This window comes from Diabrotica undecimpunctata, chromosome 7 (assembly GCF_040954645.1).
Source record: "Diabrotica undecimpunctata isolate CICGRU chromosome 7, icDiaUnde3, whole genome shotgun sequence".
Classification (NCBI taxonomy): domain Eukaryota; kingdom Metazoa; phylum Arthropoda; class Insecta; order Coleoptera; family Chrysomelidae; genus Diabrotica; species Diabrotica undecimpunctata.
The window spans coordinates 39,462,340-39,489,770 of NC_092809.1; the positions used below are offsets into that span (position 1 = coordinate 39,462,340).

General features: G+C 32.7%; 2 protein-coding genes across 3 annotated transcripts; one reads left to right on the top strand and one right to left on the bottom strand.

The window, feature by feature from the left end:
- On the bottom strand, nucleotides 1–3,448 carry Sec22 (vesicle-trafficking protein SEC22). The gene is made up of 4 exons (XM_072537158.1): nucleotides 3,268–3,448; nucleotides 3,105–3,214; nucleotides 2,630–2,937; nucleotides 1–392 (listed from the first exon to the last, which is right to left on the bottom strand). The coding sequence occupies exons 1-4, from the start codon at nucleotides 3,340–3,342 to the stop codon at nucleotides 244–246; spliced, it is 642 nt and encodes a 213-aa protein (XP_072393259.1). The 5' UTR covers nucleotides 3,343–3,448; the 3' UTR covers nucleotides 1–243.
- A 244-nt stretch (nucleotides 3,449–3,692) lies between these two features.
- Nucleotides 3,693–27,431, top strand: Mvb12 (multivesicular body subunit 12-like Mvb12). 2 transcript variants are annotated; one of them, XM_072537157.1, is made up of 7 exons: nucleotides 3,693–3,919; nucleotides 4,355–4,448; nucleotides 8,576–8,717; nucleotides 14,560–14,785; nucleotides 15,451–15,653; nucleotides 23,771–23,925; nucleotides 25,056–27,431. In XM_072537157.1, exons 2-7 carry the CDS (start codon nucleotides 4,377–4,379, stop codon nucleotides 25,140–25,142), a joined length of 885 nt encoding a protein of 294 aa, XP_072393258.1. In that variant the 5' UTR covers nucleotides 3,693–3,919; nucleotides 4,355–4,376; the 3' UTR covers nucleotides 25,143–27,431. The 2 variants fall into 2 exon arrangements, with proteins under 2 accessions (XP_072393258.1, XP_072393257.1); XM_072537156.1 differs by lacking the exon at nucleotides 3,693–3,919 and adding an exon at nucleotides 3,977–4,159.

The window sequence follows — 27,431 nt, forward strand, 5'->3', positions numbered from 1 at the left end:
TTGTACTTACAGTATCTAACTTTATTATAAATATACATTTTCTCAAATGATTGGTATTTTCTTGCCTGTGACTATATTTACAAACAAAAAACTATCCACGATTAAAACAAACCATTCGGCGATAATATGGATAATTTCAACATATAAATACTTAAAAATACATAAAAAATATTTTAAAAATAACAACCGCCCATTGCCGGAGGATATGAATAGGTATGGAGATTTTTTTCACTTAGTAGAGCTTTACAAAATCCAGAAGTATAAAATGAATGAAAGGAAAACTAGTCCGCCCACAGCTGCCGTTACGTACATTGATTTTGTGTTCAAATATGTCGAATCTTTCTTGTATTTGTCTGTTAACATTGATAGATTCTGCGTTTTGGTGTCCAGTTCTTAAAAAAGAAAAGTAGATATATTATTAATAAGTTTAACCTACAGTTGCTCAAGAATGTACAATGTTTGAAAATAGTATGAGTATGATGTCATGAGGAACTTCCGTCTGTACTTGAGGAACACTGCGCCACCAAGAAGTGTGGTTTAAAACATCAGTAATTACAGATATAATAAATTATTATTATTGATTATCACAATATTTAAATCAAGATGGCCGAAAACAATTTATTTTTCAAACTTTGAATCTTTGGTGCATTAAGTATGCAACATTTTTTTATGGTGGAATTCATGACCTTAACCATTTTAATCCACAAACCACAAGATGAACCAACCACACTATCCAATTTCTTAGACGCAAATAATTTTCCTACAAGTAAAATGGACTGACTAACCTCCGCTTAGTCCACTTTGCTGTCTAGTTGCCACAATAGTGAATGTTTCTTTAACAAAAAACTAATTGAGGGTGTCAGACGTAAAACGATTTAAGTGCATTTTTTATGGTTCTAAGGTAATCTGCCTGAAAATTGTTTGAGTTTTATAAATTCTAAAATTCATTAAACTAAAATGTTCTATAAAATGATAAAACTATAATGGTGCATTATTACTCTTACTTACTTAACTATTGAAAAAATGTACTTCAATCAGTACATGGTATTAATAAATGTTACTAGTAAAACGGTTCAAGTGCAGATGTTAAAGTATTCAACTAAACTTTATTTTGTAAACCTTTAGGTACAGTATCATTCGTAATTGACATCTGATTTCGGTAAAAGGAGTGGTAACATAAGGGAATGCAGTCCAAGAAACTTAGCAGATTTTTATATTTGGCTTCATTAATTGGTAGTGTAGTGTCATTAAGATAGGGTTCAATTTGGAGAGCTGAAAAGACGGACGTCTGCCTTGTGCTTTTCCCATAGTACACATCGAAACAAAATCCTGGTTTAAAGTATGCTTGTACCTGAAAGCCAGTTTTTCTGTCTTAAAATATGACAACCAGGAAATACTGCGCCATTGTATTGTCTGGCCAATGGAATCATTTTTATAATCTTTCATTATTTCATGTAGGATCGAAAACGAATAAAAATTTTCTGTCGTCATGTTGTAAACCATTAACTTTGAGAATGTATTTTTTATAACATGTTCCCAATCTGTTCCCAATCTTGAGGATTTTGTCATTTCGTTTTTTTTTTCAATTAAACCAAAACTGCAGTCACACTCCATATATGTAAGTGTGGCCAAGTTTCAAAAACTTGTGATGGATCTCAGTGATATGAGTAGCTTGAACAATGAAGGTAACAATTTGCAGATGTTTTGTTTTTATTGTGCCCTCCACAAGAATTACTATATGCAATTATCTTTGTTCTCTTTGGGGGTAGAATCCTGATAAATTTTATCAGACATGAGCCTATTTCTTGGGAACTACTTGCTGAAATCGTTTCATATCATAAAAACGTGACTTTGTCCAGAAACTAAGTTATACACTCATGGACAAATATATCGAATATTTTGGAATTTTCCAATTTTTTTTGTAGTCACTATTATTTCAAAATTCATGTATTCAGATTGTCTTTTCTCAAATAATAGCTGTGATATTTTGGAAACATCTTAATGTGGAAAATCACCATATTTTTGAATAATTGTTTAATTTTGGTTGGGGGTTCTTTCTTCCCTCGTTTATCAGGTTCACTCATTCCATCTTCAGTAATAGAGTATGAAATAAAATGAGGAAAACTAGTTTTTCCATGGAAGAAAATCTTAAATTTCTTGTAAGCAGGCACTCATTCTTATCTTGTGGCCAAGATTTTTGAGTTATCGAGAAAAAATACTATCCTCACACTCTATACCTGACAATTGGACACACAGTTTTAGAAATTCAAGAAGAAAATCCAAAACAAAACATCACAAAGTGGAAAGTTTCATCAGCTAATACTAATGGGAAATAGATTAAGTAGTAGGTAGTGGATTTCCTAAATGGCTATGAATCATATTGCACAAAGTACAAAATGTATGCTTCAATGGTACAAATTTTAATAATTTTAGAGGGGCTGATGTGCAGACATTTTTAAGGTCATAGTACAAGATACTTATTTTTAAATTGGCAATTGTGCACAGAGCCTCATGAATTTGTGCATGATGCAATGATATTGCATCATTCTATAATAATGAATTGCATATAATAAGTATATCATTTTTAAATTATTTTTACTTATTTCACTTAACATATATTTGAACTCACCTGATAAAACAGTTCCTCGCTGGAGCACATCATCTATATTTTGTACCATAATTCTTTGGACATCATGTAGTTGATTATTTATCACATTTAAATTCCTTCTCGATCTTGAATCTGCAAACTGTTTTTTGGCTTTCTGGATGTATGTGTCAAACTCTATGAATGTATAAGGTCTAGTTACTGTATTCACTCTTTTGCCATACTGTGCGTGGAATTCTTGTGCTATATCTTCTAAATATGAATAAGCCAGTCGTTTTGAGAAAGCCTTTTCACATAATACTAGGTAACAAACTTCATATTCTATTAAATAACTGAAAACATAAATTAACCTTTAAACACATGTTTAAAGATAACATAAATACATATTTTAACAAAGTTAATTACTAGGTAGATGAAATACAATACACAATAGAATAATTAGTAGTAATTATATGTATGGAATTACTTTTTGAACAGCCAAGTACAATGATCAACTTACTGGAATATATAAGGTCCCGTTTCAATTGAACATCTAGCAGGGGACTGGTGTCCTAATTTTCGAAATAACATTTTGGCCTGATTCTGGTAGTCCAAAATATTTCTTCCAGACTGAAATTAAGAATGTGTAAATGATAAAAAAAAAATAAATAAAGCCTAGATACCTGTTCGTCCTCTTGCATTGTGGCTGCAAGGGGCAAACCATCGGCCACTCGGGCAATCATTGTCATTAAAACCATTATTTCTTAATTTTAAAAACACCCTTTTTGATTTTTAAATGACAAATCTTGCAGTTAAATGTTGGGTAGGTTATTTTATTTACACGTCATAACTAAAATACACGTAAGATTCTTCTCTTTTGAACTATATAATAATGACTATGCAAACAGCTACTCTAACCATATGATTAGAAATTGTATCACAATTGTATACAAAACGAAGTAAATTTTAAAATAAAATCCTCTTTACTAAGTCTTTAAAATGTTTGCTACATTGATGTCATTGTGCTAAATTAAAGTTTTCATATGTTTTTCAAGATGTATATTTTAACAACATCTCTATACTGTTCTTAAATATAACTTACTAACGTTCCAAATTCCAAATTCGTTACCGTTACCTGTCAGTTGTGTTCTTGTGTGATGTAGTCTTAAATTATGTTAATTGTAGTTGTTATCAATGTTTGGTGATATACTAGTGTTTACACGTGAAAATTATTCTGTATTTATAAGTTGCAATCATTTATATAAAAAATCAATAATTGTTTAATCTCTTTCGGTACATTTTGATCATGAACGCACTTTATGCGCTGTGGTAGAGGTGAGTACATTTTTTATAAATACAGTAAGTTCTAAAGCTAAGTTATATTGTATGCGTTATTCTTTTGTTAGAGCTGTATCTATATTTATCATTTCGATTAGTAAACAATGAGATAAGTGCTAATAAATTGATAAAATTGAAGTTTATCAGAGAAATATTTTTCAAACATGTTAGTTGGGGTAGTAAGTTAGTTTCTACCTGATCCATAGCGATTCTCGAAGGTCAACGTTCTGCCTGAAGGTAGGTTACAAGTTTTAACTGATTGTTTAGTGGTAATACCAGAAGAATTCTTGTGTAAAAGAGTGACTAATCCTTTATTAATAGTAATAAAGAAATTAGAGGATTTCAACAAGCTGTATGAGATGTTCAAGCAGATGCTAACAGATTTATTGTCTGCAAACGACTTTGGATTGTCAACATTTCTTTTATTTTTAGACATATAAAAAGACTGAATACAATGTTAAAATCGTCTGTCCAGCATAAGATTCTAAATTATTTACCCGACGATAGACCGATTACTGCAATACAAGTAAGTTTTTGATTTAAACTTGTACCTACTCACTTCTAATATGGTTTCCTCTTATAAACAAACTTGTACAAAGTAATTGTAATTGTAGTCATTTGCAATTTTTTGTGTGAATAATAACTAATAATTGAAAAAACTAAAATCTTATTTGTTATTTTACATCATTATTTTACCGCAAATTGCTTATAATCACTTATTTCCTTGTACATATATTTTAGTATATTTTGTTTTATAATTCACTTAGTGTGTTATTTTTTAACTAATAGATATTTAACACTTTCCATAAAGTATTTATTACTAAATTAATAGCAGTACTTTATAATGGACAAATTGGTAACTATAGTTATAGTAACTTGCCATGTTCATTTTGGGGACTACAATCAGTGATGCCACATGAATTCAAAAAGAAATCCTGAGACCTGAGATCTGGAGAAATAAATCATTAGAAATCATAAGATTTCACTACAGTTGAATTCTGAAGGGAATGGGGATTTTTAAAATAATAAAATTAAAACTTCATAATTGCATATTAACCTTTATATAATAAATGTAGTGGAGAACCAAAACAGATTGTATTAGATAAGGGCCTATTTTAGGGGAACCACCAGTGTCAGATATAATTTTAGGAAATTACCATATACTTTTATAATATGTAAGCTATGGATTTATCTATTCAATATTGATCAATGATTATAAATTTTCTTTATTCATTGCAACACCATCTCTAGATGTCAGAATAATCATAATATGTGTGAGTGACACTGCTAAATATGATGGATGTCCTGATATGGCCCATGCAGATTTGTATTAATACTGCACACATATAAAAAAATATATACACCAGTGGGTTCAGAGATAGGTAAATAAAGGGAAAATAGAAGGAAAAAGTCAGCGGCTACAGATGTCAGTGTCACATTATAAACATTATTTATCACAGTTTTTGACCCATACATCAATAAACATCTTTGTATTAGCAAGAACTGCTTTTATTTATAGTAACAAATATGTATGGATATAGAGTAGATTATTATATTAATCACGAATGGCAAAGTTGAAAATATGGTGCAGGACATAATGGAGGTTTATCTGCACATACTTCATATCTATAGCTTGTTTCTATTTGTTCCTTCTATCTTGTACACTGTCTACATTTCAATAAATGAAGTTTGTGGTAATTTTCAGGCAAAGGTATCTCTTCTAAAAAATGTTGTTCTGTAACTTCTGTTTTTAGTGCTTGTTTTCCTTTTGTTTGTTGTTTTACCAAAAGTCTGCAATCAACTGCCAATTCTATTTATATGAGAGATCCTATTATAGCTTCTCTAAAATCAGCTATAGTCTTTCCCTCCTTGACTTTACAGTACACAAACATACAGCAATGCAATCCTTATGGGAGTTTTTAGCGCGGCTATGCCGATTTTCTTCAAAATAATTTTTAATTGAACATTACCAGGGTCCTAAAAATGTGAGGCCCTAAAAATGGTAATTTAAAACTAACCCGTTACAGTTAATAGCATTGTAGTAAAACAATATTTTTCATTGGTTTTTGTGAGTGATAGTCATTTTCGAAAAGTAATCAGCAATTTTATAATCAATATGCATAATAACTTTTTTTGGTAAAGAATGTTAGAATATCCAACATTAAAAGTGGGTGTTGTTCTATGGTTGTTAATTTATGTATTGACAGTATAGACAGTTCTGAAGTAATGTCAAGAAAAATATAAAATAGATTGTCAGTCAAGTTTAAATAAAGTTTTATATTGTCCTACAGTTAAGAATAAATAAATTATAATTGTTGATGGTCAGTTCGCCTAAATTAAATTATAACAAAGAATATCAAATAAGTTTATAATTATTACTGATAACATTATACTGAGTAACTCATTGCTTATTTGGAAAATTTGGATCCTAATTGCAGTTTTTTGTTAACCTTAACAACCATTTCTCAACCTGAAATTAATGTAATTTTAATGTGTTTACACCCTCATTAAAATTTAGTATAAATTCTAAACTTGAAATTAATTTTAGTTAGTTTATTTGATAAATTGAAGTTCATTAATTGTTAGTTAGTTCATTTGATTTGTTGAAGTCCATATCTACTATAGTTATTATTGTGGTTTTTTGTGTTATAACGATTGAATTTATTAATGGAGAACAGTACTCTGAAACATCCCCAGGGGAAGGCATTGTCATTAGGGGAAAAACAAATCTTAGTCAACATGGTGAATTATCGTGTAAATCAAGGATATGATTGACTTTCAAAAATAATACAAACAGTGGCAGTAGAAACCAACATTTCTGAAAAAACAATTTACTCTTAAGAAAAGAAAATTCCTTGGCACTTGGATTACAACCATCAAAGAGCCGATCCAAGATACCAATAACCACACTAAATATTCCACATCAAAAGATATAAATATTTCTCTGATATATTTTTATGCATTTAGTTTATATACATTTTATGCTTGTATCATAATGAACTTTATAAATACCAAAGCTTACTAATAGTACAACAATTATAGAAAATTCAAGACTGTTCATCAACATAGTCTCTTTCAAGGTTAATAAAGTGATAAAAACTCTTCTAATAATTTATGCCTATTTTCTAGGACTGTTTTTCTGTGGTTTCAAAATATTCTTATGTTAGATCAGCAATAATCACGTCGTTTGTATGTAAATATCTTTCCCTAGCCCTATAGCAATTCTTTAAGAATTAAAATTTTTAGTTATTTTTGTTAATAACTTTTTTATTTTCCATTTTTCCTTTTTTAAATACAGAGAAATTTTTAAAATTAAACAAATTTGTAGGGAAAATTATTCTTTGAAAAATCTCCTATAATATTGATCTAATGTCATTTTATTTAAGAAAATTAAATTTGTTTATAACTTTTATATTATATTTTCCATTTTACGATTAAAAGTAGTAGGAATAAAGTTGTAGACAACTTAATTTGATACAACTAATGTTTAATACAATTCTGTAGTGTTGCTATTTTATGAGATACATTGCGAAAACCCTTTGCACCTCTTATTCCAAGATTGCGAGTATTCAAAAACCTGATCAACTTCAGAGCACTGTAAAATTCAGAGAAATGAAATTTAACAATTTGCAGTGAAAATTACTCTATGGAAAACCCTCTATAATATTGCTTTGATTGCTTTATTGTAAAATGACCAGAAAAAAAGTTATAAAACCAAAAAGAAAATTTGTTATAAATGTTTAGTTATCTTGTTTATAACTTTTTTATTTTCAATTTACGATAAAAAGTAAACCCAGGTTCGCACTATGCTAGAATTTTAGTCCAGTAGCGAGTAATTTAGTAACTAAACGTGTCTGAACAACAAAAATTTAGTCCAGTAGATTAGTAAGTAATTTAGTCGAGTCGGTCCATTTTATTTTATATTTTTCAGGCGAGTAGCACCACCTCCCACCATGCGTCAGTGCTCACTGGCTCGCCGGCAAAACAAGTCCCGAACTCCTCGAATTAGTTGAGTTCATTAGTTGTCCAGTATTCTTTGGGATCTTCCAATCTTTATGTCTTTAGAATGCAATTGGTAGCTCCTAGTTTATCTCTTCTATGGATCCATTTTCTTATCCATAGCTTCTTTTTATTAATTACACAAATTTCCTCATCGAATCCTTTGAAAATAGCCGTTACGATTAGTTTAATCAGTTTATTTACTTTATTGCATGGTAGGATGTTCATCTTACAAAACACAACTTACTTGTGAACTATACTCGAACGATTTTGGGTCAGTAGTGTGTATTTTAGTTACTAAATTACTCGCTACTTGTAGAAAATTTAATTTGTTACAAATAATGTTTTATACAATTTTCTGTAGAGCTGCTAATTTACGAGATACAGCGCGAAACACCTTGCTCCAATTTTTCCAAGATGGCGGCCGGGGGACAAGCGTGGCTGCCCCACACACTTGAACTTAAGCTTATACTAAATTGCGTCCTCTCTCAGACTAACTTTTCAATAGACTAATGGTCACACTTTGTCATTTCTTAGCAATGGTTTGTATATGTGCAGCTCGCCTATTTATTCGTTATATTGCATATTCCGATGTAGTCTACTGTTGCAACAAAAATGTTTACTTGAATTACGTAACTGTACATTTTATTTCAGATCATAGAAAATTTAGACAAGTGTCCCAGAGGGTTTTTTGCTATCAATAAAACCTACGATCAAGACTCTGATGCTGACTTAAGAGAAAGCTCAATTTTTAAGAGTAGTTCCGCACGATATCTATGCTTATCGAAAACTGAAGGTAAGTTTTTAAATGTAAATATTGTCAAATAATTAAAAAATATATATAAAGATCAATAATTCTGAAACTATGAATGTGTTGCTTGTGTGAGTCCATTTCAAAAGGTAAAAGAAATAATAAATTAGACTTACTCACAATCAATTTAATTTAACTATCCAGACGACCGGTTTCGCTTTCTACAATATGCAAAGCATCTTCAGGTCTCGATACAAAGTTAAATAAAAGCTGGAATAATAAACCCATATTAGCGTGTTGTCTAATAAAGATAAACAAAGATAGATGATATAAATTATATAAATTACAGTAATTATGCCAATATTACATGTCTGTAGTTTTTCAAAATGAATAAAATGTTTAAGCAGACAAGGTAAGACCCACAAATTGGTAAAATAGTCTATTAAACTGTAATAAATTAATAAATGAACAAATAAATAAAACATTACTTACATACCGCTTTATATGCTTTGCATATTGTAGAAAGCGAAATCGGTCGTCTGGATAGTTAAATTAAATTGGTTGTGAGTAAGTCTAATTTATTATTTCTTTTACCTTTTTTAATTCTGAAACTGTTTTCTTGTGACATGTCCAAGTTAAATATTAGTTTAAATGGGATTAAGACACAATCGATTGTTATGAAAATTACATTTTTAACTGATGTTTGATGTTTCGATTTCCACTCCAGAAAACGTTTTCAAAAAAGATTATTTTCAAAATTTTGTGAAAAGTATAACCAAAATGTTGTTAAGTGGGTTATGTTTTTCAAAACTGACGGTTGACTTACGTGGGCTCGATCTTCTAGGCAATAGCCATACTTTTGAAAAAATCTGAGTGTGGTGTTTTTGCTCTTAGGATATTAAATCCTCATTATTTTTTTGTTTTTATATTATTTGTTGTGTGTGTATTGTGTGTTTATATATTATATGTTTATATATTGTGTGTTGTATATGCATTATGTATAATTATAGATAATATGTCTCCTACTTTGTATTAATCCGTTAATGGTAATATATTCTTGTTGCTGATTTCTTTTAGTATTGAAAACCAGAATTTGCTACACATTTTTCTTCGTTAACCTTCGTCCGGGCGCGCCTAAATAATTACATCGGACACGCGGCAGCAATTTGCTGCCATATAGTTCCTTATTATTTTCGACACTTTTTTAAATATCGATTAACTGTATCGTTATTTATTTTATCAAAAAATAGACAAGGTTTATTAATTTAACAAACTTAAATAAGTTGTAGAAAAAAACTTTAATTTATTTGATTATTACAATGTGTACATGCAATATTAGATTTAGAATGTCGTTTACACGTGAATGCACTACATTTTGTACATTTCCTAGACGTATACGACTTAATTTTTTCACTGTAATAATTGCAGCATCGTAAACGGTGTAAATCGAAAACGCCAACTTCTACTTGACGCGCTCAGAAGTTGGTGGCAACCACGCACTAAAAAGAGAAATAAGTGTTCTGTGACGTTATGTTACTGGAAAGGCTAGTGCGCGCTAGAAAATTCATCAAAAAAGAAGATTATATTTCAAGCTTGTCTTCAAGTAGTTTTGTTTTGGTTAAGTTTAAAAAGTTCGTTACAAGAATACAAAATGGCAAGCGGAACACCAAAGAAAAAGACATCTGCTGAGCAGTTAAATTGTTTCTTCTTCTTCAAGTGCCGTCTCCATCAATGGAGGTTAGCGGTTATGGTGGCAAACGTTTGTCTATCTTCAGCTGTTCTTAAGAGTTCCTCAAATCCAAGTCCTGTCCAGTTTCTGATATTACGTAACCAGGACAATTTTTTTCTTCCAATTCCTCGCTTTCCTTCTATTTTGCCTTTTATTATCAACTGAGGGATGTAGTATTTCTCGTTGCGCAACAAATGCCCTAAATAACTGGTTTTTCTTCTTTTGACTGTTCTCAATAGTTCTTTTTCTAAATTGAGTCTAGCTAGTACTTCTTAAATTGTTTAGTAAACTTTATCTAAATAAATAACACCACAGACTAAAAAATGTCAGACTAAAAAAGTCAACAAATAAATGTCAAAACAAACGTCAAGACCAATTTCGATGTCGAAACTTGATCTCGACAGAGCTTGTCTAGTCGAAATCAATTTCTACATAACATTCCGATAGTAGAGGTCGAGATGAGTTACAGAATACCGATTCCTACAATTCCGATCCGACTTGCTGACCTCTATTCGATTTGCATCATTTCTATTCGATTTGTAGTTACAGAATAGGGCTGAATGTCTCTTTTTGAGTGATTTTCCAGAATTTGCAGCAGAATGTAGGATAAAAGCATTTATACCGCCAATATAGGTGCATGGATGTTAATCAGCCAGTATATATGTGTTTCTTGGATTACAACAAAGCCTTCGATAAGGTCAGACATAACCGTCTTATCGAATTACTTGAAAAGAAAAACTTAGATATGAGAGACATCAGGATCATTAGCGCTGTCTATTATAATCAGATCGCTGTGGTAAAAGATAACAACGTCTTTTCAAATGAAATACAGATTGAGAGGGGTGTCAGGCAGGGCTGTGTCCTGTCTCCTACTTTGTTTAATTTGTATTCAGAGGAAATAATCCAGGAAGCACTAGAAGAAGTAACTATGGGAATAAAAGTAAATGGCCGACCAATTAATAATATACGGTTTGCCGACGACACTATTTTATTAACGAAATGTCTTGAGGATTTACAACAAATTGTTGACAGAGTGGTAGAAGTCAGTGAAGAAAACGGACTGTCCCTAAACACAAAAAGACACAATTTATGGTAATTACAAAAGCCCAACAGCTCCAAGAAAACATAACAATACATGGAGAACAAATTAAAAAAGTTGAAAAATATAAATATCTGGGTACAATAATTAACGAAAATAATGAGTACACAGAAGAGATTAAGGCAAGAATAGGACAGGCAAGGAATTCTTTCAACAAACTGAAAAAGTACTCTGCAGCAGGGACATTTCAATTTCTTTAGTGTTCTGAGATACTACGTGTTCTTCGTATTATTTTATTGGTTGGAGGCTTGGACTTTAAAGAGATGTTTCGGACAGATTGGAAGCCTTCGAGTTATGGACCTACAGAAGGATATTAAGAATAAGTTGGGTGGATAGAGTCACGAATGTCGAGGTGTTAAGAAGAATGGGAAAAGATAAAGAGGTTTTAAATACAATTAAAGTCACAAAACTGCAATATCTGGGAGATGTCATGAGGGGCGAGCGTTATAACTTATTGCAATTAATAATTCAAGGAAGAATACAGGGTAGAAGGAGTCGCGGAAGAAGACGCATCTCCTGGTTGAATAATTTGAGAGCTTGGTTTAACTGCACTTCTGCTGACCTCTTTAGAGCAGCGGCGTCGAAAGTGCGAATTGCCATGATGGTTGCCAACCTTCTTAGAGGAGGTGGCACGTGAAGAAGAAGAAGAAGACCGCCAATATTTATTAAATTATAGAATATGACACACGACCATCTTTTCGTTATTTCTGAAACACTGTATGATGTTCATAATTTATCCACAGTATAAACACCTCTACGTCCGGCACGCGGAGATGAGAATACAGCCGGGGCAAGTTATCGCTGTCTGTCGTAAGATACGACTAATGGGAAGGAATGCAGAGGTGGAGAGCCGTCGTTCGAGGTGTCGGGTTTATAGAAATGCACGCAGGGCGCTTCGGCATTACGGTCACTGATCTACACTTCTAGTACCCGAGTCGAGCCTCTCGTGGGACCACTCTACTCTCATTCGACAGAACCAAGGTGAGGTTGAACGTGCTGCGTGACTCATACACCCTTTCCCCATTAAGGGCGTAGGGTTACGGCACGTACCAACCTTGGGAGACTTAAAGAGTGGAAGAGGAGAGCTCCTCGGCGGCTACCTGTCCAGGTGCGAGGTCGAGGCTCGACCTGTATTTATCTTTACGCCCCCCGGGGGGTTAACGGACGGGTGTTTGTACCGCAACACAGGTAATACGGGGAGGGTGGAGCCCTGCGATCCTTATTGCAACACGTCACCCTTAAATGGTGTCAGACTCGTAGGGGTTAGTAGCTAGCTAAAGGTCGTATGCCGAAAGGTCAGGTCTGGGTCCCGCCGGCATTTATTGTCGGAGGTACACGAATTTCTTTAAGTATCAACACCTCCTTATGTTGGTTGACTGACTTAATTTTACGGGACACATAAGAGGTAATCATATAATTTTTTTGAAATCCAAATGTGCTAGATAGAACTGCTCTTGGATTATGTGTAAGAAATTCTTGAGGAATTTCTCTCATATTTTTCTTCAGCGTCCCAAGCAAAGTAACTTTCTTCTCCAACAAATATCTAGCTAACGGAATGCCGGTATAAAAATTATCGGTTGTTATGTTTCTTCCCGTCATTTCTATGGACTCTATTAGACATTTTACAACGTCAAAGGCCGAATTTGGTACGTCGTATGGGCCACTTGGCTGCTGACCGCAATATATCTCTAAATTAGCGGTATAAAATGTTCGAGCATCACATAACGCATATATTTTTATCCCGTACTTAGCAGGTTTGTTAGCTACACCTATCTCTAAATGAAGCATTTCATCAATTGTTGTATACTTTTTGATATTTTTTTATAAATTTATCAAAAAACGATCTATGACCGACAGCTTGTCTATTTTCTATGTATCACCCCTTGTGTGTTTATCATCAAGTCTCAATGAACGTGCAATGAATAGGAAACGTTTATAACTCTTAACTGCCTAAACAATTTCAAACCCTAGGCCATCTCTTTCTCAAAGTTTGATCACATTTGTGTGATTGCCGTGCTTTATGTCCGAGGAGTCCGAAGAAGGTCAACAAGTCACTCCTGTCCACATTCCTGTAATCTCTATCTCTCAAATATTGTTTTTTATTTCTATGTTCATTTTTATATAAATTAGTAAAAATTAGGATTTTATCAACCATATCAATATTGATAATAGTAAAAAACGCAATCAATTAAATTCTATTTTTATTTGACGTGCAGTTCCTTTTAATCCCGGTGGTACTTTTATTATGTTTTCGTCCTTTGTCTTTGACGTGGCAAAAGAAGTTTTATACCACTTACCTGTTTTATTCTTGCCAATGAATGCATCTTCAACGTTTTCGTAAAATACGTCCTCCTCATCTGACATATCTTGCTCGTTTCGTTTTCAATATCTGTCATATTATTTAGAATTTCATCTAATTATGCTTGGGTTAACACTTTCTTTGTATTTTTACGAGACGAGACATGGCGTAATATAAGAATATCAAATATGATATAATATAGAATTATATAATAATCTAATATGTTTCCTGAGTTAAGATGAGTTCCGACTGGGGATTAACTGATAAGGGAATTTTAAAAAGATGACGTACATAGCATATCCCGTTAACACTTTACCTGGATACATTGAGTTTACGCATATGTGATTAATGCCAATGAATATGCAAACATGCCAAAACAGGCATGTTTGCATATGTGATTAATTGAAGTCTTTATTTTTATGTATGTTTCGTGCTCGTTTATCCTGACACTTAGTGGTCTTGTGGTTTCTCCCACATAGAAATTGTTGCATTCACATGGTATTTTATAGATGATCCTATATTTATCATTTTGATGTATTGTATTATAAATTTTATTATTAGATTAGTTTTAACTTGCCTCTGTCTAACCATTATCTTTTTCATCAACTGAAAAAAAGTCGAAAAGGTCAAACATTTTGTTTCAATGAAGAGGAGTTTATGTGGAATAATAAAATACTTTGACTTCCAAATGTTATTTAAAAATAAAATCCGTGTTTAACATTTTAATTGACTACTGTTGCTGATGTCGTGGACTTTTCAGGTTTGCCAAATTTTGTGGTGCAAGAAATATTAGTTCTTGGCGACAAGGCAAATCCCCCGAAAGGTTTTAGCCTATTGAACAAAACTGCCGACAGTGAACAAAAAGCTTGGAAAAAGAAACAAATTTGTTATAGATTAGTGAATAGAAAAGACATAAAGACTGCTGTTACAGACATTATTATTTGTAGTAGATTGAAAAAGGCGCCGTCTGGATTTTCATTTGCAGGGTAAGTCCTCATATATACTTACTCAAGAGTCGATAGACAGTGAGAGAGATCCAGAGGTGTACGCTGACTAAGAAAAATTTGACATCGTGACTAAGCTTTTGCCAATATTGTTCTGAAGCTATTTTCTTCTGGCATTTTAAAGTGATTGCTATTTTATTGGGAATACGCCACAATTGAAGGTTAAAGTAAGTTTATTGACGTTTCAATTTTCACTTCGGAAATCGTTCTCCGATTTCCGAAGTGGAAATTGAAACGTCAATAGATAAACTTACTTTAACCTTCAATTGTGGCTTATCCCCAATAAAATAGTAATAAGCTTTTCCCGTCTGGAGCTGTGCGAACAGCTGCATTTCAACGAAATTTAACACCATTAGTCAGCTGTTTTCTGTCTAGGTAGGAAAAAACATTATTAGTGGTTTGCACAAGTGGCGGGACGCAGGTATTCACATAGATAGCCTGAAATAACAGGTCTAGAAAAGAAAAAGCTAATTAATGGTGTCAAATGTCGGTGAATTTTAGATACAGCGTACACTACCTGACCTCTCTCATCTCCTATCTACTTTCAGGTGCATAAAATATAAACGCTTTAAAATGTTAACATATATCGATCAGCAATATTTTTATTTGTCCGAATTTATATAGCTTTATAAACATTTTCTCTTTAGCGAATTAAACGGAGTGACACTTTGCTACAAGATGGGTAACGTTCAAGATTCGCAAGCGAACTCAAACGACCAATTTCCACCCGAGCGACCGCCAAAGCCAAACGTAATACCTACAGGAGTACCCGTTTATCCACCTTTAGCAAACACAGATCACGATTATGAAATTTTACGTCCAGGAGCGTATCCTTCAGTTCTTCCAGGAGGTAAGTCTAAATCTTATGTAAATGCTAAAATATATTCTTATAATTTCTCCTAATATTTTAAGTTTGGTATCGTAACGCAATTCGATTTATTTACACTATTAATTTACTACTCGTACAATTGATTTTACATTCTAAAGCTTAAGACTGACTCCTTATAATAATAACCGCTTTTGTATTGGGTATGTCATTCTTCCAAACAGTTTAGAGACCCACAGAAGTCGCTTTTTCACTTTTGTCGTTAACTATTTACCTTTTACTAGTGATATTTCTATTTTAAAATAAAATAGTTTTAAAATAAACACAAATGAAAAATTATTTTTAATAGAATTATCTAAACCGTATCCAAAATATGGATTTTTATTATCAATATAAAAAGTATGTTTATAAACAATGAAGCAATTTTAATGAGTGTATCCAGCTGTGCCCTGGATTAAACATCAAAGGAATTGGGAGGTGAAAATATTTGATTATAAAGGTCATTTGATAATTTCGGAGTTTTTTTAATTGAGCAAAAGTTGTTCCTGTATTTTAATACACTCGCAGACAAAAATATTGCACATTTTACTTTTTACGGTCTTTTTTTTCTTGAAAAACTTGACAGGTATGTTTTACACTATTACGAGGGTTGTCTTTTTAGTTCCGCATATAGCCATAAAGACAAAAATATATAGACTTAAAGTAGGTACTTTATTTCTTTTCCAGTCTTCAGTTGACACCTGCGAAATCGGTGCCCACGCATTGCATTCTTGATCTTTGGGAACTTGAAGAAGTCGTTGGGACTTACATCGTGGCTGTACGGTGGATGGTTTAACAATTCAATGTTTTGGAGCTCCAAAAGCTGTATTATCTTTTGGGCAGTGTGAGCACTTGCATTGTTCTGATGTAGGATGATTCGCTGTTGTGTGTTGCTTTGTCGAAGCTTCGCGATAACTTCTGGTAAACAAACGGTTATATACCAATCAGAAGTAACCGTTATTCGATCTTCTAAAGCAATTTTTGTCACATGACCAGAATTTGACAAAACAGTTACAACCATTTAGTTTGACACACTTCGAGAACGGATTACCTTTGTTGGTTTTTCCTTATCGTGAAACACCGACAGAGCGGATTGGCATTTATTTTCCGGTTTGTAGGAATAAATCCAAGACTTATCGCCACTAACAATGCTATAAATGTTTTTTGAGCTTTCTTTGTTGAACCGTTCCAATGTTTTTCGACACCAATTGATGCGAACCGCTTTTTATTCTTTTGTGGACAAATGAGGGATCCAACGAGAAACCAACTTCGTAACACTCTCGGTTGAGAGTACGCTAAAGAGTCGAGGGGTTGAAGAAATTTATTTTCTATAATGTATGATTTTTATTTTATAACAATTTTGCCTTAATTTGCTCCTTTCGAGGCAACAAAATAATTTTACAACTGCTATAACATGTCATATTTAACATTAATAACATTGTATTTCAATTATTTTAAATCGTGAAAAAAGTTACATTTTTCACACTTAATATTGTTAATATTTAAAAAAGTACGCCGAAATCTTTGCAGGGAGCGAATAGGTTTTCTTGCTACGGGTATTTAATATTAACTAAAAAACCCATCAGATACCTGGAGAATTCAAAATCCTGAACTTTTTTCACTAAGCTAATACTAGTTTGCTTGTTTCTGGCCTTTGGAGAACCATACAGTGTTGCCAGTGTTTATCATGTCGAACAAATAAATAGGGAAACAAAGGCGCTTTCTCAAATGTGGACATGGACCGATGTCCATGTACGATGAAGAATGTAAGAAAGTTTGCCATAAAAAAGACGAAGCTAGATTAAAACTTTTGTTAGTAGGATAGTAGAAAACGCAAACTTCTACAACGAAAAAAAGACTTTAATAAAAGAAACATGCAGAAAGCATCTGGATGAAAATTTAAAAGATTTGGAAGACTATAAAAATAAAGGGATAAAACTTCCACTAAGAAACAAAAAAGGGCAATGATAAGAAATTCGTAAACAAGAGGAACCTTGTTGGGGAAGTAAATGAGTGGACTGAACTATAGGCTCAATATTTTGAAGACCTATTCGAATTTAAGAACAACTTTCAAGACAATATGTAGAGTATAAATGTTCCAGAAACAACTGAGCTAGAAATAAACGTAATCATAAAACATCTAAAAAGTGACGAGAGTAGTTTTCCGATCGAGTTCCTAAAATAAGAAGAGCCATCTCTTTACTTAAGGTGGTCACAAATCTGATTCGGAATTTGTGCCGAGAGGAACAAATGCCAGATAGATGGAAATGAGGAGTTATATCTCCAATATTCAAAAAATATTATAGAAGAGTTTGCAAGTAAAAGTGCTAAACCGCTACGGTCAATTTCCGCATGTTAAATCTCATAAGAAACACCCGTTCTGGTTATTTTTGAGGCTTTTTCTGCTGTGAGGTGCAATTCTGATCAAATTGAGACGTATGAGGTGTCGTTGGACAGGGGAAAGCTCGGGGAGTCTAGTCATATTCATTTACCTATCAGTATCTAATTGTCTTCGTCAGTATCTAATTGTCTTATTTTTCACGTGTCCCTCAAGCCTTTCTTTCATATTCAACTTTTCTCCTCTCAAGTCCATACGATAACTGATTACGGGGTGTAAAGCTAAGAAAAAGTATAGAATAGATTGGAACTGTATTTGAATAGCTTAGAATAGGTCTAGAACAACTTCATTGTTCAGTAAAACATTGTTAATACCTTTTTAAGCTTTTCTAGGACTGTCATAAACTGTTCTATATCTGATTTAAGTTGTCCTAGACCCGTTAGCTGTTCTAAACCTATTCTAGATAAAATAGATAAAATATGGTCTTAGCTGCATATCCTATATATCAATACCTTTAGGACTTAAAAGTAGAAGAGCTGAAAATTAAAATAGAAAGAAGAAAACTTGAGCCACCCGTGAAAGAACTAGAACTAGACAACTGAAAGAAGAGGCAAAAATAGCGACCTGATCTGTAAAAGAAGATGAGTAGATTCCCAAATCTCTGTCCTTTCCAACGTGACCTCATATGTCCCAATCCGCTGCGCATAAACTAGAAAATCGTCAAAAATGACCAGAAAGGACTTTAACGATTTCTTATGGGATTTCACATGGGGAACTAGGCCGTAGCGATACAGCTCTTTTACTTCTACACTTTTCAACGAGACTTCATACGTCTGAATCCGATCAGTCGTTGCCATCAGAAAAAGCGGTAAAAATAACAGAATGAACCTTAGTGTTTTCTTATGGGATTTAATACGGGGAAAAAGGCATAGCCTCTTTACTTCTACAGTAATTATAGGGTATCTCCCTCTTAGGCACAACCTTCAACGTTTTAGCCATAATTTTAAGAAATGGGCTAGAGCTATTTAGCAAGAACGTGACAGGGTGATACAAAAGTGGATTTATAGGAGGCAGAACGGCAAAACGCCAAGTTTTTGTGTTATAACAAATGCATACCTCCACTGATGTACGCTGTTTGGACCTACATGTTATTTATAGGTTTTTGACAAGCGCATGATAAAATAAACAGAACACAGATTTATGGCGAAAGAACTCGATATACCTAAAAAAAGTGGTAAGATTCGTGTATACGACACTGGAAAATACTACACGTAACGTAACAACTGAAGGACAGTTGACAAGACAGTTCTCAATTAATATCGGACTGAAACAAAGAAATCCTCTCCAAATAATACTATTTGATATTATATTTAGAAGTTATTGTAAGAAAAAGTAAAATAAGAACAACAGGAATTATACAGGGTATCCAATTAAAGTCGGCACTGGTGCGGACTTAATTGGACCATATGAAAAACTTTTTTATTTTTAATATTATGAAAAAAGGCATTCTTTATAAGAAGTTCTGAATGACCTAAACCGTATAATACCATTATCAAATATTAAATTTTTTTAGTCTTATACGCGGTTTGTCAAAAGATATGAATTGTATGTAAGAGTTAACAATATCCACATCCATAATTCATAATTTTTTTGGCAAACTGCGTATATGACTGAAAAAATTTAATATTTTCTTATTGTATTTTAGGTTTTAGAACATGCAGAACTTTTATAAACCATTTTTTTTTTTCATAAAACTAAAAATAAAAAGTTTCCCATATCGTCGGCTTACTGCCAAAACAAGCTAACTCCACTTTTTTGTCGATTCTGGGTTAAGGACGCCTTGGTATTTGAAAATTCTCAAATCATATACTGGCAAAACCAGACAAGTCCAAACAAATTTTAAATGTAGCGGCTCAACAAAAAAAAACTTAAATGATGACACGTTTATTCAGTCAAAAATAGATATGTGCGGTAAAACAGATATGTCTGTTAAAATAAAATAATATTTTATCTTTTACAATATTCTAGATTTGCCAAAATAAGACAAGTGCCAGTTAGCACTGTACTAATTTTCGCTGTACTATTTTGCACACATTTCATGTGACGACTGTACTTAGCTCTCAGCGTAGTACGATATTGTGCATAGATAATGATTTATAAAGATATAATTTCATGTACCTGAACGAAGAAGAGCAAAAGCAGGAAATTTTAAGAAACGACGAGCAGATTCTACACGATATTTACTCGAATTTGCTAATAATAGAATGAGAGTCTGTAGAGACTTTTATTTATAAAAACACATTGTATAATATGTAAATAAGTTGAAGGTTTATTTATTGGCAATGACAGAAGGGGTAAAAATGTGCCCTACATCAATAAAATGGATTCTTCTTTAAAAGTCATTAAAAAATATATTGAAAGCTTTCCTATTATGAAATCAGACTATACTAAAAAATCTACGAAGAGGAAGTACCTTGACTGCAAATTGTGTATTTAGAATGAGTATATGAAATACTTTTTACTCGTAAAAAAGATAAATGTCAGAGATATGTTAAATATAAGACAGCTGATTTGGAGAAATGTAAGCAATTGGAAGAGAATTACGAAAGAACAATTGTTACATGGTCAAAATGGAAAATAAAGAAAGAGCCGATGAAAGGAGTAACTTTATGTGCTGCACTTTTGATCTTCAAAGCGAATAGCGGATTATAAGTAGTGATATAAGTCCGACGTATTATAGGCGTAAGATTTGTACTTGCAACTTAACGGTATATGAGTCAGCATATTCCCAAAAACTCACTGCTTTTCATGGAACGAGACAAATAAAAGAGAGGAAGCCTGGAAATTGGTACATGCCTATTAAGATATATCGATAAATTCTCCACAGCTGTGACTAAACTTTCAACAAAATATTACTGCCTTGCTTATTATTTGGCACAAAAAAATTCCAACTTATTTGTGATATAACAGAAATTCTTCGACAGTGGACATAGCTTCATGAAGATAAAAAGCATGCACAGTGCTATTGATAAGGCGTCGCAATAGTATGTTCAAGTTTACACCATGCACGACTGGCTTAATATTTTCCGTATGGTAAGGAATTGTAGAACTGGTAACAAAAACCTTATATTGTAAAAAACTTAAGTATAGGACTTTTTTGATTTAGAGGTACGGTCAAAAGTAATATTCAAAAGTTGGACAAAAAACACAAATAATGGAGTATAAGTTAACTGGTTACAAATAAAATGCTTGAAAGATTTAAAATCCAATTGAGGCATTGTGTTGTACAGTTACGATCACAGCTCTGAGCGGGTATAGTTGATCCTGTTAATCTGAGCGAAATAGACTTAAGAAATGCATACTCCAAACCTAGGCTAATCAGGAGTCATTCCCAAATTTAACAATTTTTTTACAGTTTTTCGTTTGCAGTAATATTAACTTTAATATTTTTTGTCATTAAATCATTTTTAAATTTAGACGATTTTTCATTTCATATTAAAGTTTAAAACGTAGATTTCGCAAAAGTTGAAAAAGTGGCTTCTTTTGGCAGTAAGCCGACTTAATTGGACACCCTGTACAACAAACACCAGTGTATACCATATCAAAACGATGTGGCCTTAATTAACAAGGTCAGAAGAAGAACTAAAGAATGTATTTTCCAACTTTCTATAATAACTTAAAAAATTTCATTTAAAGACAAACTTCCATATTTTATCTTTAAATAATAAATTGCAAACATAACATATTTATATTATGACACATAAAATGTGTTACGAAAAATTATTCAATAGCTCTTATCAAATAAGTTATTTATTTTTATTGGTTTTAATTATAATTGAGATAAGAGATATGGCATTTAATCAAAACGAGATAAATTATATTACTTATTTATGTCGACAACATTCTGTGATAGTTTACATTTTGATATCCTTAAAATACGAAGACGCTTCAATAAATTATTATGTCTAGGGTGCTCGGTAAAACGAGTATAAGTCAAAAATGGTCAAAATATTATTTTTGCTCAATAAGACTATAAAGGGGTATCTTGTATAGGTGGTCGGCGGGCATAAGCAGACAAGTCAATTTTTGAGAAAATTTTTGTAATTATTAAAATCACATAAAAAAAATTATCTACCGCTGGAATAAAAAAGACAAGTCAAATGTTATACCTGTGGTTCCCTGTCAAATAGTGATCTTTTTCATACTGACAATTTTATCCATTTTAGAGATGAACTTAACCAATGAAGTCCTTTTATCTGGTTTAGATCGGCGTATACCTAACCAAACTTTTCACTTAACTGATTAGGTACAGTTAAATTGCTGACTAGCGAAAAGACTGACGCAGTTATGAAAAAAGGATATTATGTATATGATTCATTTAATTTGTAATTTGGGTATTGATTACATTGCGTTTCTCACGTTTCTTATCACTTTCAATGTTTTCGTTAATATTATTACATTGCGTTTCTTACGTTTCTTATCACTTTCAATGTTTTCGTTAATATTATACCGTGTGAAATGTATAGGTAAAGTATGCACATCTCATCAAAATCTGCATTCAAAGCAAAATACATGCATATAAAATAGATAGCTATTCTGAGTTTGAATTATAACTGACTTAAAAATGAAGCCGTGTAGTAATAATTTAATAATATATAATAATAATAATAAAGTAATATTTGCCATGCCATCTCAATCTTCAGAAAATGTAAAAATTATACTGTGAAGAAAATGAATCACCTGTCTCTAGACCTATCTATGAAAGACAGCTCCATAAAATGAACATTTCATTTAAAAAATCTAAAGTAGATACGAGCCATAAATGTGATGGTTTCAGAACAAAATTATTTATCGTTTTTTGCTTCTCCTGAAAAGTTGATTAAATTGACTTCTTTTACCGAGCACCCTAGATATAGAATGCTAACGCAGGCCTCTTAGGTGTATACTTTGACAATTCCCTTCCTGTCTCTTCAGTTTTTGGTCTTCACTCTCCAAATTTGAACGTATTTATGTTTTACGTCTTTTCCTACCTCATCGAGCGATCCTCGGGTCCTTCTCCAACATCTGTAACGGGTTTTATAGATACTACCTGTTATAGATGTTGGACACTATACTAAATTAAGTAAGCGATGCAGGGCGTGTAAATAACGATAAAATTGTAGTTAATTTTATGCTACCTTATTCTTTAAACTTTTTTGAACAACCGGTAACGCCGCATTCAATTTGATCAAGAATCCTTTTCTTATCTGTTGTCAAAGAACCGGTATTTTTGATAGTCCTTTGTTTTTAATACAATAAAATGTTTCTAAAACTTATAGGACACTATTTGCCACATTTTGGAAGCATAGCTTTTTTATCTCAGGCTACGAACGGATTGGATTGATCGATGCAATGGATCGCGCCGAGAAAAAATAAAAACAAAAGAAACGCACTGTAACGACAGATCGCGCGAGCATACTACGTGAAGTAGTAGACGCAGTCCCATGCGTGTTTCTTAATAAAGTAAAATATAAAATAAAATTAAATCGAACTGAATTGAATTAAAATAAAAAACGTCGATCCGTGTTTAGACGATAAGAAAGCTATGCTTCCCTTCCTCGGTCACTCCTAGAGTTTCACATCCCGTTTCCTGTACTGCATAGTTTATGTTCTTATATTATTTTACACGCACTATTTCTTAAAAAAATCGGGTAAACACAGGTGAAAATGTATCACACATCATTGACTTCACACTCTTACTGAAGTATATATTTTTTTTCCATAGGACCTGGAGGACCTACGAGACCTGCCCCTAAACCTCCAGCTCCCGTACAACATCAGAATTCGACACACACAATGAATGGACCTTCTCACATGGGCCTCGATGGGGTACCGTTTATAGTTAATCCCAAATTTTTGACTACGAGTAACCAAGATAGGGTAAGTGTGTCCCACTGTACAATTTAAGTTTAGATTTGTTATGTTTTTATTATAATCATACATGTGAAATCAATAGACAGATCATCAGACATCTGCATTACAGCTGACACATCATACGGTCAGAATTGTGCTGCAATCCACGGGATCCGTGGTACGAGGAGAAAAGTGTTGCCTAAGCATTGTCTCTCAGGGATTATAGTATTGGTATGGGCGCACTTCCGTCTCTGAGAGCATTTGGGCATTAAGTGCCTCTACAACACATGCACATAGGCGACTCTAATTCTACCCCAAGTTGGTTTGGATGACCTTAATCAGGCAAATCCTCAGCAAATTAAGGCAGCTTCGGCAGAACTTACCGTTGCCATTGAAAAGTTCGATGTCGCCTTGATACCAAGGCCAAATAAAAGGTCTGTTGAGTACTGACAAATAACTTATACTGAGTTGAGATAAAGTTTGGAACCAAGTAAATAGCTTTGAAACCAAAAGATGATATTCATGAAACTTTGCATGCAAGTACATTTATACATAACGCATCAGATGCCATCGTTTTTGTTACTACCCTACAACCGGTTTAACCGGAAATCCCCCAAACTTATTTAATTTTGACTGGGGCACCCTGTATATTTTTGCCGATTTTAAAGAACCTGTTATTTTTAATTGATACATACACAGTTTGGTCGAAAAAAAAGGAAAGGAAAGCTTTTTTAAATTCCCACAACTATACGGGGTGTAAATGTGCCATTGACATAATTTTAATTACATCCAAGTTTCATGAATAATTAGTTCAAGGAAATAAGATTTATCTCGTGACACCGACCAGGCCAGGTAAATGATAGTTGTTTTAAGTAGTATGGACCTCTACAACAAGAACCTATATGTTTTCTGTAGTCGATTATTTTGGACTTAATTAGTTATTAACAAATTCAAGTCTAAAAACGGTCAATTTTCGCTTTTTTCGCCTATCAGCAAAAAGTGAAGCCTTATAGATGCGGTATAGATTCTTGTTATAGAGGTCCATACTGCTCAAAACAACTGTCGTTTGTCTAGCCGGGTCAGTGTCACAAACAGGGTATTTTTTTGCTTATTCGCGAGAAAAAAGTCTACATTTTTATATTAACGTATTTTTTTAGTTTCAGTTTCCTAGAATAAAGGCGCGAACGATGCAGCAACTTATCAAAGATTATAACTACCCGTTCACAGTGGAAAGACAAACTTAGAATATGCACTGACCCAGTCTCTAAATCGCTAAAAGAGAGGAACTGAATTTTGGGAATTTTCTAGTTTATTATAGAATGGATATAGAGAATCAAAAAGATCTATATTTTATTTTGAGATTTAACTAGTTCGGTTTAGTCAATAGTTTTTATGGATACGTGTCTAGAGATTAAGTATATTCGTTATTGTTTGTAGATAAAAACATTAATAATAGATTCAATTAGGGTGTGCCAGGTACTATCATAGTTATGTGCCAAGTTGGTGATGGTTGAAATCACACATCAAGCTAATAAACGCCAAAAATGCCCAGTTTTCTTGAATCTCCTTTTTGATTTAGCCAAATCATATATCGTTAAGTAATTCTTTTTAAGACATTGTATCAATGACGTCACGCGGGCCATGTTTATGACGTACGTAAAATCGCAAAAAATTGCCTATACCTCGCACGTGTCTGTCAATTTTAAGCTCATTTATGTGTTTATATTTTGAATAGTTTATTAAAACTTCTTCGGGATATTGAAAGTATCCAACAACTGTATTAAAAGCCACTAAAATATTTGATGATAGAACAGGAATCTCTCGAAAAGCTACAATTGAAGAAAATTTCTCAATAAAAAGTAATTGAAAAGCGCGCCGGCTAAATAAAAGAAATTTATGTAAAGTTCGACCTAATGGTTCCGTTCCTTGGTAGGATCTGATTACGAGGTATTGACTCTGCGGAAAACCGATTTCTACAATCCGTTCCAAATTAATAGTACATACTAACAGTACAAAAAATACAAAAACTACGATTTGGTGATCTCAGCGTAGATTTTTAAATCGATCTGTAAAATCAGTAAATATTCATCTTTTAAGAGATTCAGTTAACTGTATAACAAATTTACTATTTAATCGCTGTTGCATTAGATTTGCCTACTTGCTCGCTAGGTGCCATTTCTTTCGTGATAAGCGAGCTAGGAATTGATAGTGCCATTTTAATAAAGTGTCTACTGCTTTTTTAATGCAACTGATCTAAATGTGTCGAGAAATTTTTCAATATCAGTTAAGAAGAACAACAAATACAAATTCTAAATGGTCATTAGTGTTCTGTGTCACTGGAATGGATGTTAAAACAGCTGCCCGCAGAATTCTGAATCGATTGTTGAATAGAATCAATTCTTACTAGCATACCATTAAAATATACCGATTTTTTACATTTAACATTCATAGATGCAACAATTACACATTTATATATTTGAACAGCACACACACGCAGAAAAACATCGCACAGTAAAAAAAATTAATTGACAACTGCGCCGACTAAATAAAATAAATGTATGTAGAGTTGGACCAAATCGTTCTGTTCCTTCGTATGATCCGTGGTGCTGATTCTCTGCTCGGTACCGATTGCTATGAATTATACGGATATACAGATATGGATTTTTCGATATTAATGACCAACAAAGGTTTTAGAACTAACATATCTATCGAAGAACTACCATAAATTACGCCAATCTCTAATGTTGATTCTGGATCAAATTCCAATGTTGAGTTGTGAATGTGACCTGATCCGCCACTGGAACCATAATCGAAGCTGTTAAAAAAATGGTTATGAATCAATTCTCACTGAACTGAATCGGCACTTACTGAACAAAATCCATCCGTAGTAAGATATCTCTACACCTTAACGATTCTTTGAGAACTGAATTATCTTAAGTTATCATGTTTAGCTGTTTCAAATATGAAATCATGTACCTACTCAGGCGAAAAAGTTATTGGTTGGACTTAAAATTTGTAACTGTAACAAATTTGCTCATTTTATTACTTTACACCTTGTAACTTTTGGGATGTTATTTTTAATGATTTGATGTATTTTTGCCGAGGAATCGAATTCATACCTTCAAAGTAATAGTCAAACATCCTGTTTAAGGTTGCCTGGCTGTGTAAAAACTGTAATTTAATGTTTCCGAAGAATTTAAAATGTACTGCTGCGGATATAGGCAATACACTTTGTTTGACAGTAAAACATACACGTAACCTAAACAATACACTAGTGTGACGTCAAGGTAAAGTGCCGTTATAAACTGAAATTGTGGTAGTGATAATAATTGTTTTGATTCTCTCTATCTTTTTGATTTATTATCATTTTATATTGACGATATTTCGGCCATTTGTGTGTCATGTCATCACTTAGATAGTTAGAAAATATTATTCAAATACCTAAGTTATTTATACCACGATTATCTTCATACCAATATCGTATTTGTTACATTAGAATTTTATGAAATAAATTAATATTTATATTACTAGAA